The following is a 12,222-nucleotide window of genomic DNA, read 5'->3' on the forward strand; positions in this document are numbered from 1 at the left end:
CTATAGTTATGTCTTAGTGAATCTTCTTTATTTTCGATCGATTTAAAGGAAGTATGGTGTTGTATTTTGAGGAGGTATAACCCGATCGGTTTCGGGAACAGCCACAAATATTTTGGTAATGCGCTCTTTTGGAGTTTGGAAGCTTAATATTGCAGCCACATTACCACATCGATAACAGTAATTTGGTGCTGACCACACCGTAACCAGTTTATCCTCAAACATATACTTAATACCTTCGTTTACTAATTGATGAGCACGACAGATCAGCTCTAAATTGTTAATCTGCATGAAATCTTTAGTAACTTTTTGTCCAAAAAGCCACCCCGCTCCACGAGGACTTTGTCCCCTAAAAAGAAAAAAATTATATTGTTTTTGGCAAGTATACAATACCAAATCACTAAACTTGGAATTACATAGCGCTTTGTCGCGAGAGTGTTAGTGCATCAATCAGGATTATTTCTCTAATTTCCTAGTATCTTTAGTAAATATAGACATATCACATCTATTTTTAAATTTAACTCTTATATCGTGTTATAGTCATAGAAATTCTGATCATTGTGATGCTTAATACGGATAGAATTCCCTAATTTTTTTCGTTAAGAAGGTGAATAACTTATGTGATATCTGACAGAGCTTTTTTGGCACTACAAACTAACCAAAAAATCTGAACACCAAAATTTTTGCCAATTAATAAATTTAAGTAATAACTAACATACCAATAATCCATATCCTCTGGATCAGACCAAACTAAATCGCAAAAAGCGCCCTTATAAGGAATCTCCACATTGCGATCAATTGTGCGAATCTGGTCTAAGGTTATAATTTCTGGGCTAAGGCCACCATGCACACATAATACTTCTTCATCAATTATCTAAAATTTGCAATAGTAACTCATATAAGTTCTGTTTTAATTGTTGTTAGTTTCTCACTTACAGCCGCAATGGTTAGCAAATCAAATACCTTACAACAATACTTCCAAGCATTTGCGTTTCCATATTTGCTAAAGCATTCGTCATAAAACCCATACACTTTAGTGATTTGCCGAGACTCGTGGTTACCCCGCAGTAATGTTATGCGATCAGGATAACGAGCCTGCTTAAAAAATGTATATGTTTATAACGCTTAATAAATTACGTACATTTACCTTTAAAGTTAATAGCCGGGTTAGGGTTTCTAAACTATAATAACCGCGATCAACAAAGTCTCCCATAAATATATAATTAGTATCTGGTATAGGTCCACCAGTACGAAAAAGCTCTTCTAAATCATAAAACTAGAGAAAAAGCATAGTCTTATTATTCTCACAACAATTAACCAACGCTAGCTGTGAAAGACCTCACCTGGCCATGTATATCACCACAAACTGTTACAGGAGTACTGACTGGCTGAATATTCGATTCTTCCATTAGAATTTCACATACCCAATCACATAATTTCTTCAAGTCATTCTCTGGCAAATATTTGCAATCCTTGACAATGTCAATCCATTTGTCTAAATCTGCCATCATCGTAGCAAATTAGCACTCGTTCAAAAATTTGTAAAAATTTTTCACTTTCCTCCAAGAATGCGTGACGTAGTGTTGCCAAAATTAAGTTGTAATATATTTAGAGAGGCGAAAACTACAGTCGTGGGGCAAAAAATGAAAATCAACCAAGTAATTTTTCAATGAAAATATAAAAAATCGTAAGAATTTCGATACGGTAGGTAACAAGTGAAAAAAACGTAGACGTACACACATTATTTTCCAAATGTGTATTGACTTTGCTAAGTGGGTATTAGGGCGGGGATATTGAAATTTAAAAAAGATTTAATAAAATCATTTTTTCTAATAATATTTCAAATTTTTATGTAGTTTTTTTATCTTAAATATTTATTTTGGGTGAGTTCAAGTAAACCAGAATTCTACACCCCCTAAGATCTATCTGTTAACTGCCGAGCGATTCTCCAATGTTTTGGTAACATACGCAATTTTGTGATAAGATAGCTCTCTTTTTTGATGTTGGCGGTATTACCTGATCCAAGTAAGGAATAGTTTGGAGCAAGCGATTTCTCTTCGTCGAGTGCATTCAGCAGATGAGTTAACAATGTTCTCGGCTTGCATTAGGAACGTGTTGAGTAGGTCTGTAGAAGTTGTGATTAAAATTCGAAAAAGGTGAATACAATTTCTCAATTTAGCTAAGCAATGCTGCAAATTGCTAGTATACCACCACCAAACTTGCACGCGAAACGTATTGATGCTATCATTCCACTGTGGAAACTAAAGGAAGGAAAGAAGAAGTAGATATGTTTTATATATTAATTATACTATTCGCATTGACTATGTTTGAGTTTACTATACTTTTTGCATACAAATAGATATTAAATTATTATTAATGGCTAAATAATTAAGAAAATAAAAGTAATAATTTGTTTTAAATTTGATATTGGTAAAATGGCTTGTTGTTTGTGTTTAAATGCGCTGAGCGGAGCAGAAAGTTATAATCTAAATGAACATATAACGGTGGATGATCAGTCAAATCAACTGCTGGAAATTATAGAAAAATATTTGCAAGTAGAGGTGAGTCGAACTCAACAGTATTTGCTCAACGATCTTTCTTATATTCGTTTTTCGTAATTAAATAGCTGACTTCCAATGATGCTCCATCAATATGCGCTTTGTGTTACACACATTTGAATGACTTCCATAAGTTTGCATTACTAATTCAGCAAAAGCAGAAATCTTTAAATTGTGGTATACCCACTATTAAAATAGAGAATTCAGATGGAGAAGATACTAGTACATTTATAAGAGACATTGATGTTATTGTAGAATTTAAAGCAGAGGAAGGATCAGAGTCGCCAAATCCGGATCCAGAGAGTTTACTTGTACAAAGCGAATCAATGGCCAATATCTTTGGCGATAGCAGCAATACATTGCCGAAATTTGAGCAAGTATCATGGTTTGAAAGTCACGATAGCTTCAAGTAAGCTCGTAAAAAATAAAAATGTCTACATTCATAACTTTCATAACATAAATTTCAATTAGAGCGTTGACACCAACGAAACATGTGCGAAAAACCCCTTATAAAACTCATACACCTGAAGACAGGGCAAGAATCGTTGCAGCTGCTAACAGAGGAGATGATTGGTCTGCGTTGGCCACAGCTTTGGGTGTTAAATATAAAACAGCTTATACATGGGTATCCACCAGTCGTAAGGAAATGTTTTTAAAAAATGGCAAAAAGACAAGAGCATTCACTGAAGCAGAAATGAGTTCCATAATCAAATGGATTGAGGAAAATCGTCAAACAACCTTAAAGGATTTGGTCGCGAAAGTGAAAATCCATATGAAACGCGACGTATGCGTTTATCTTATCGAAGGTAGTCTCGAAGGAAGACTATACAGGCTAAAAGACCCAAACTATAATCCAATGATAATTAATACTTTAGAAAACAAAAGGAAACGGGCCGAATTTGTAAACAGTTTAAATTATTACATGAATTCTGATAAAACTCTTATTTGGGTTGGCGAAACCAATTATAAAATGTTTTGCCGTCGGGCGAAAGGTCGTTTCAATACAAATTCTATAGTGACTGCATATGATCCCAGTATACACTTGATTGGAGCCATTACAACAACTGGTGTCTTATCCATACAGCGTAGTCGAGACCAGCCCAATCCAGATACTGTCCTTAGAAAATGGCAGACAATATGTAATGATCCCTCACAATTGGTCATAATATGTGATACCGAGCTATGCTTTTCCGCCTTGGACGAGAAATTTACAGATTCCAATGCTACATTACTATTATTGAGTCCATATTCCCCCATGCTAAATCCAATGGATATGATATGGTCTAAAATCAAATTAAATCTCAAAACACCAATATTAAAACCTACTGATTCATTTGCCGATTTAAAGGAGCAACGGTTAAATGATTTAGAAAATAATATAGACCATGCAATTACATCTATAAATGCGGAAGATTGTGTTAAAGCCATTAGGAATACCACAAGATATCATAAAGATGTTTTAACAATGAGGGATATGCAATATAGTATATAAGATTAATTTCGCTACATCAATATATATATTCGTACTATTTTATTAAATTTAAAACTATTAGAACGTATACGTTTTATGTTATTACTATCAATGACGCACTGACTTATTTTTGAACTTTATGTAAGAAGATTTTCCCCATAATTAAATAAGTGATTTTTTATTTGGGGTCCGTGTTTATATTAGAAAAATTTCTATTATAAGCATATACATTGAATGGAGGTGTACGGCGTAAGCGCCTTGAAACTGTTTGAAAACTGTTAATTAAGAAGAAGTAAAGAAAACATCTATCAATTTGCAAATAACATTCTGTCAAATCTTTTATTATTTATTTACAAACTTCTATTTATTATATTTTGTTAGATATTTGAAAAAAATATGTCGTAATGTATCGTTAAACGCGATTATCGGACAACATGATTTCCTTATATGGCGAATTATTGATTCATATAGCGTTACTTAAATTGATTTATTTTATATACCTTATCTTTCAAAAACTTTGTCTAATAAGTAATTATTGAACATGTAATTAAGTTAATAATTCAAAAAAGAATCTTTTTTATTCTTTTAATAATCAATAAATAAAATATAAAGAAAATTTGTAATAGATTGTTGAACCTTTTTTACCCTTTTTACAGATCCAAGACATTTTTCACAAAACAACAGTTGTACAATGCTGTTAATAGCTAATATGTTTTCCGTATAAAATAGTAAAAATGTAAATCCACAATTAATTAATTATTTCCTAAGGAATAAATTTCTTGCACACCCACTTCTCTACGCCCCTGTGAACGACCTATAAACAGAGCGCAGTAAATGTGTTTTAAATAGACCTAATTCCATATGCTGCTTCTACGGAAAAGTCCACTAAAAAGTTCATCAAAATATTATCTTATCTTGGTAATTGGAAGAAATATATATATAAATATATATATATATATTGAACAATGACAGACATTTGAGAAAATTTTCTTTATAAATTGTTTTTGTATGCTCCTTGCATCCTGGATAAATATGCGATTTTCTTTTCTTTGTTTTTCCAATTTCATCTTTGTAAGCTTTTCATTAATTTAATCGCAAAAAAAAAAGTATGCTTTAGTTTTTTACCGTGTGGGCTAGTGTACGGCTAAACGATATCTGCGTTTGTAGCTGTACGTAACCTTAACATTTGGCTAAGGACCAATGATTCTTGCTGAAAAATATATTCATTTATTTTTTGAGATAAATTCCAAAATATGTGATACTTGTAGTTCTGAGAGCAGCGCTAAGCACTGAAACTATTCTATACAAATATTGATTACTTTAGTTGATGTAGGGAGACTTGGTGAACGCATGGGCTTACCCATAAGTAACAAATTATTTTCATCTCGATTTGAAATTTTTTTCAATCTTTATCGCAATAAACTACTATAAACTACTTTTCTAACTATTTAGTAAGCTTTTAATTGGGTCAAAGAAAGCCACAATAAGGAGAACGCACGATCCGTTAACACACATTTGGCGCATAAAGTGTTTCGCTATTAATTCATATGGTAAATAATTATTCAGCTTCCTTAATGAGTTAAACTTGTTGTTTGGGCAAAGTTTATACCAACTTGCCTTAAGCTCGACGCTTCTTTAATATCAAAAATTTCTGTAAAGGAAATGAACAAACCATTTGCGTGGACTTTGTTTAAGTATCTTCTTCACAAGTCTGGAAAGCGTTATGACTTTGAGTTAAGTGCTATTGAAAAAAAAAAAAAAGAATAAATAAAAAACTAACATGTACTGCCATTATATATATATACTTTTTTCATTATCTTGATGGATTGTCGCCCTAGATATAAAGACTCAAACCTATGTATGTATTATGAATCATCATTTTCTCCAATAAGATAGCTTGCGAAGTTATTTGTAACCCCATAGCGCGAGATAACGCTGAATATGAATATGCACCCTAGCCCTACTCTCTTTCGCTATTTAGGCTAAACATAACCACGAAACTGCTAGAATGAGTCGTTACCGCTGCCAGGCTGAAGCTGGAATATTGCTTCGGGTTCGTGATACCAAGAAATAAAAGACCAGAAAATAATGGCGTTACAAACAGGCAATATCTCAAACCCCAGAGGGGATACAATCTTCAAAATTTATAGAGCGTTGCGTTTAAAATTGCTTTGCAAACAGATAGACCCGTCAAAAACATTTCGCGCCGACAACTCAAAATTTTTGTTCGCCCAACATGACATCCCTATACCACACTGATGCTTTATAAGTTACACAAGCAATAAATAGGCCACTGCATAGAATAGAATAAGGCAGCCCGTTTCATCAAGCGTCATTCACAGCGTAGGAGACGACGGACTGGTCCTATAATATTCTGAAAAATCATGAGCGAATCTGCCCCTACAATGCCTTTAAACGTTGACGGCAAGGGTTCGAATCAGCAAGATTTCAGCAGATCATCTGCGATCTATCCAGCAAACATTTTTTTTCGATGCCACAAGAAGAATACAATAAGAAGTCATTTACCATCAGAAATGCCAAATTTCCTATAAAACTACTCTTTTTTTTGGCATGAATAGTTTAGTTGAACATTAACGACAATATACATATTATTATGCAATAATAATTATTTTTACAATTAATATTAACGTACCAATACGACTATAAAATTTCGTGCTGCACAGTGTAACAGAAATTTCATACGGCCGCCTTAACATAGTTTCGTCTAAATAACTTTCACTTCATTTAATTTTATCAGATATTTTATATAATTTTTTTTGGTTTTTATTTACATTTGTATGATTTTGTAATTTTGATTGTAATTTTTAATTTCTGAATGACGAAAGCCGCACGTAACTCCCAATTAAATGACTTTCAAGGTACGCCTTTCAAATCAAAGCTAATTCACTAAATATAATAATAGTTACTGACCTTACTTTCAGCTTGGTTAACTAAACTCAAGAAAAAAACTTCACTACCGGCGCTATCGGAAATAACGATAACAAAATAAAATTTTAATCCATTGAAGTTCTCTTCAATAATATGATAATTTTTTGTTTTTTTTATTTATGTAAATAATTAGACTAATTAGAAACTAAAATTAAATTAAATTAAAGTTGCGTGTGTTTTGCCGACGGCTTTTGTTAATTTGGTCCGTTATTTAAGTTGCGCATTTAACATAGCTGATTAGCGTTAACATTTAAGTTGTTAAGTTGGGTTTTTAACCATATATATATATATATTATAAGCGACTCTGTGCTTTGCCTTTCAACAGGGAATTTAGCGAGGACTTTGTTTAATAATTATGACGGTTTAATTCTAAGCTAACTTGTAAAATAAAATAAATAAATCATTAAAAATCATCTGCCCTCAATTATCTCTTGGTAAGAATATTGGATTAGCGCGAAGCTGCTAACAGGATAATTGAAAACAGTTTGAATTATGGAAATTCTGTCATGTTAATCTTAAAAAGTCATCATACATTATAGGAGGAATGTTCATGAAAAAAGAAAACCTAATTTTCTGCATATAGCCAACTTAGTAAGCATAACATAGTTGACCGTATTAATTCATCACCACTATTACTTAAACCATTAACTTAATAATAAAATCGCGGTCAATCACTTTTATATATTTTAGATTAGGAATTACCTTTTTTGCGGAAATTGTACAAGACAATATTACATGTGTTTCACTTCTTACTTTATGTATACCTTAGCAATGGTAGTAATAATAAAGTCAATATTCCTTACGTGCACTTCATCTAAGACAACATCAAAGCACTGATGCATCAATTATAACGTTTCAGCATATGCAACAGCATTTGAGCAACATTTTCATCGAATTCATATTTAGTGCAATTTTAAATTTTTTTGCATTGATTTATGCTCATCATAAAGAAATCGCTAAAAAGCAGAGATTATAAACCATTTTAACAAATTTGGGAATGAGAAAAATGTGAAAGAATACTAACGGAAAAACAGAGATGGCACATAATTCTACCTAATCACTATGTATGTGTATATAAAATGCATTATGAATATCTTTTAATATAAAAAAATTAAAAATAAAACACTCATAAGTGTGAGAGTAGGGAAATTAAATGTAAAATTGAATGAAAATAATGCCATATCCGAAAATATATCAATACAAAATTGAACTAAAAGCGAAAAGTATGCATTTTGAAAATATCATTAGTTCTGTTATTCCGTTGATTTATATATATATATATGTTTCTTGATTCGTATATATGCTTTCCCATATAAAACTTTTTCTATTTTTGACAATTTAAGCACACATTATTGAAGAATATTTCGAAGTAGTAGTGTCGTTTAATTAGAAATAATAATTTTGTATTGAAAAACTCTTACACGAAAGTAATAAATGGGAAATATTAAAGGAAATGTGTAATATAAACTTCTTACATTTAAATAATAATATTAAATATTAAAATGATGTTCAGGTTTGAATTGCACTTCGTAAATTAATTGAAAAATAAAAAGACCAAATTTTTTGAAAGCCGTGACAGAAACTAATAACACAATTTGAAAAAATTTTTTCAGTTGTGCCAATGTTTCAGTATAGCAAATACAACAATCTTTGTGGCGGATTATAATTTTCGATTTCGTTCCATTCCATTAAGAGATTGAGCATTTTTGCACTAATTTTTGTATTCGCCATAGTAATTAAACTAAAATGTAATTAAACTAAAATGAACTGTCGACTTTGTTTGACGCATGTAGCGGTCGATGATGGTTTCAGATTGTACGATGTGCTGGACAGCAAGACCGAAGCTTCGGAAATGGTTAAACTTATAGAGAAGTACTTGCACATTGACGTAAATTCTATTATTGGCGCCGATTAATAAAAACATGACTTTAAAATTTAATAAATAATGATTTTAGGTGCAGAGGAGTGACGCAATATCCACGCTCATATGCCAACGGTGCTACGATAAATTGGAAGAATTTAATTCCTTTGCTCAGCACGTGGCGGAAAAGCAGAACATTCTGTGTAATGATTACTTTCGAATCATTCAAAAGGAGGAAATCGATAATAAGACTAATTTTAACGAATTTCCATCTATTCCTTTGGGAAAATTGAGAATTGAGTCTCTGGTAATTGAAGAAGTTCGACTTAATAATACTAATGGCGAGACATTCTCTACAAAACCAATGAACTCTGTCGAAGAGAATATCAGATGCAATGATCAATTAGAGGAGTCCTTATCAGATGGTAGTTGTTTTTAACCTTTGATTTGTTTTAATTAACTATTTGATGAATTTCATTTCTTCCTCATGTAAGTTTAGATATACCATTATTAACTCTAAAATATCGAATGAAGGCAATCAGCAAAAAAGGTAAAAGCTTATCTAGAGGAAAAAGTGGGCGGCCCAAGATTCCTAAGCAAAGTGATGAGCGAGAAAAGAGAAGAGCAAAACGTTATAATGTCGAAGTGTCAATAGCGGCTGCCATGCAATTAATTTGTGATATTTGTGAGGCTCAGTTTAAATCGTGGTCATTGTTACGTGATCATTTTAAATTAACTCACAACCAAGCACCTTATGTGAAATGCTGTGATTCTACATTCCATGCTACCAGTACTTTAGTACAGCATATCAATTGGCACAAGAACCCCAACATATATAGGTATAGGCTTTAAGGCTTACTTAAAATTAAAAAGACTTTATCAACTAATCATTTACTGATTTAAAGATGCAACACTTGCGGTAAAAAGATGCGGTCCCAAAACGGATTGACACGTCACTTGGGTATCGCCCACGGGGAAGATCTTGATATGCTGCAACGTTTTAAGTGTAAGAAATGTTCAAGAGGTTTTCGTAGCCGGAAATTGTACGAGAAACATGTAAAAAGTCATGTACAAGGAAGTGACTTTTCTTGCCATGTTTGTAATAAAAAGTATATAAGTATTTGCCGAACGAATAGTCAATTGTTGTAACAATTTTTACCCAACAGATATAATAACTCAAACAATCTGAGGCGCCATATCGAATCCATACATGAGAACATTTATTTTTTTGTTTGTGATGTCTGCGGGAAGCAATTCAAAAGTAAGGGTTCTTTCGAACGCCACTGTCGCGAGCATCAAGGTATTATTGAACCGCCACTTCAATGCCCGTTATGTTTAGTTTGGCTTAAGAATCGTCACAGTTTACGTTTACATGAATTAAATCATAATAAAAAACCGACGCCATGTAATATATGCGGTAAGAATTTCAAAACAATTAATTCCCTTCGAAGACACAAAGCCTATTGGCATGGAATGGAAAAAAATTTACGCTGTACATTTTGCGATAAGATTTTCCGGCAAGAAAGAAACTTAAAAGAACATATCGCTATACACACGGGCGATCAGTTATATGCTTGTCCTCATTGCCATAAAGAATCACGTTCCAAATCCAACATGTATGTGCATATTAAACGGCAACATCCAGCAGAATGGTTAAAATCGAAAATGGACCGTTACAACATAAAAACGAACCAACAACAATCCATCCGCTGATAGTCCAAGTTATTTGAGTCGGCAAAGAATTTGAAACAGTTTTCAACAATTATTTAAAGGAATAGTGGGGAAGTTTAGATAGCATACACTGTATACACGATCTAAGACTTACTTAATAAAGATGTCGATTTTTTACCATAAATATTTAAAAAGCTACGCACTTCGCTATTTTATTATTTTTATCCCATATTTTATATTATAGCGAAAAAATTTGTACAAATATTTATATCTTTCAAAAGCAACAAAAACAAAAGAAAATAGAAAAGTACTTGCATGCAGATCTTTATCGTTATTTAATTTTGTTCCATCAAAAAAATTACCTACCATTTACTTACATTATATTGCAAGATCGACGACGATCTATATATTTAATTTTCATTTTTTTTTGCTTAGAAAATGGAAAAAAAAAAAAAAGTTGTAACGATTATTATAGATGGCCAAATAATCTCCGTACTAGACATAACAGGGTTACTGTTACGTGTCTTAAAGAGTTATATGATGGCAGGCATCTTTTCCTAATCTCATCCGTCAATTACACTTTGTCGTCAGAATCAGTGAACGTAATTTTGCATTTAATTACCATGAAGACATATTTTGAAATTTAATAGAAAAATTGGCAAATTTCTGCAGGCAGGTTGGTACTGGACATGGGCCAAATTGGTCAGAGCACACCCGCGCAAAAAAGAGTAAACAGAAACCAACACCAACTTTCGTCTAAGCACAGACTTTATGAAAGACAGAAAAGCTGAACTTCTCTACATTTACTTTACGTAAAACTCTACTATTTATGTGCAAGAATGGAAAAAATAATTTTTCTTTTAACTTTTTAAAGTATTAAATATTTAAAATTATTTTATATGTTCGTCGAAACTGCACTAATTCTGAAATAAATATGGACACCACGACGGGATGGATTAATTTTTTCTTAACAATAAATTTAGCGAACTTGGATGATAGAATGCGACAAACTAAATCTAAGCCAATTAATTCTAAATTAATTAAGGTGGACGTTTAATACTTAAAATCATGGAGCGCCTGGAAAAATTCAATTTCTTGAGCATTACCAGCGCTCCAAGCTTTTGCTTATAGTCATTATGAAAGTGACCGAAATATATTTATCGTGACTAAAATAAAAGCGTATTTAAAATTTTTTTTTATACAATTTATTTTACTTGTTATTCTAAAGCTGCCGTGAAAGCTACCGTTTTACATTGTATACCCACTATCGAGGAATGGGTGCATACACATTTTGTCATACAAAAGGAAGTCCAGCGACTGTATAAAGTATATATATATAGTCTTGATCAGCATGAAATTCTGATTCCATTAATCCATGCCTGCCTGTCTGTGAAAGGGACTTTAGGGAAAATTTGATTGCGACTATAAATACCGTAGTACAAAGTAATAAAGCAATCCATATCATTATACTCTTAGGTGGCTTTAGCACCCGCCACTGATAGGCTATATGAATAATAAAATCTTCTTTCTTCGGATTCAAATCGATGGTGCATTTTTAAATATAAACAATGGAGAGAACGTGGGAGAATTAGTAACTAAACGAGATCGCATACAATTACCATTTTGAACTAATTCTCAGTGTGTAGTTTAGTTTTAAAGTACATACATACCACCATAGATTTGAATCCGAAGAAAGAAGATTTTATTATTCATAT

General features: G+C 32.2%; 2 protein-coding genes across 2 annotated transcripts; one reads left to right on the forward strand and one right to left on the reverse strand.

The window, feature by feature from the left end:
- Positions 1–6: 6 nt before the first annotated feature.
- Positions 7–1,555, reverse strand: LOC119643430 (serine/threonine-protein phosphatase 6 catalytic subunit). The gene is made up of 5 exons (XM_038042778.1): positions 1,341–1,555; positions 1,145–1,273; positions 934–1,092; positions 717–871; positions 7–346 (listed from the first exon to the last, which is right to left on the reverse strand). The coding sequence occupies exons 1-5, from the start codon at positions 1,506–1,508 to the stop codon at positions 43–45; spliced, it is 915 nt and encodes a 304-aa protein (XP_037898706.1). The 5' UTR covers positions 1,509–1,555; the 3' UTR covers positions 7–42.
- A 549-nt stretch (positions 1,556–2,104) lies between these two features.
- Positions 2,105–11,999, forward strand: LOC119644728. The gene is made up of 8 exons (XM_038044447.1): positions 2,105–2,558; positions 2,624–2,964; positions 3,027–4,044; positions 8,756–8,863; positions 8,931–9,261; positions 9,336–9,675; positions 9,742–9,945; positions 10,003–11,999. The coding sequence occupies exons 1-8, from the start codon at positions 2,433–2,435 to the stop codon at positions 10,547–10,549; spliced, it is 3,015 nt and encodes a 1,004-aa protein (XP_037900375.1). The 5' UTR covers positions 2,105–2,432; the 3' UTR covers positions 10,550–11,999.
- The last annotated feature ends 223 nt before the right edge of the window (positions 12,000–12,222 follow it).

The sequence above is a fragment of the Glossina fuscipes genome, unplaced genomic scaffold (genome assembly GCF_014805625.2).
Source record: "Glossina fuscipes isolate IAEA_lab_2018 unplaced genomic scaffold, Yale_Gfus_2 0, whole genome shotgun sequence".
In the NCBI taxonomy this organism is placed as follows: Eukaryota; Metazoa; Arthropoda; class Insecta; order Diptera; family Glossinidae; genus Glossina; species Glossina fuscipes.

Bases quoted from the DNA above. Each gene is read 5' to 3' on its own strand.
- LOC119643430 (XM_038042778.1), bottom strand. From the start codon at position 1,508: ATGATGGCAGATTTAGACAAATGGATTGACATTGTCAAGGATTGCAAA. The intron at 1,274-1,340 runs GTGAGGTCTTTC...CTTTTTCTCTAG, and splicing joins GTGGTGATATACATGGCCAG to TTTTATGATTTAGAAGAGCT. The intron at 872-933 runs GTAAGTGAGAAA...TGCAAATTTTAG, and splicing joins ATTTGCTAACCATTGCGGCT to ATAATTGATGAAGAAGTATT.
- LOC119644728 (XM_038044447.1), top strand. From the start codon at position 2,433: ATGGCTTGTTGTTTGTGTTTAAATGCGCTGAGCGGAGCAGAAAGTTAT. The intron at 9,262-9,335 runs GTAGTTGTTTTT...ATGTAAGTTTAG, and splicing joins AGAGGAGTCCTTATCAGATG to ATATACCATTATTAACTCTA. The intron at 9,946-10,002 runs GTATATAAGTAT...TTTACCCAACAG, and splicing joins TGCCATGTTTGTAATAAAAA to ATATAATAACTCAAACAATC.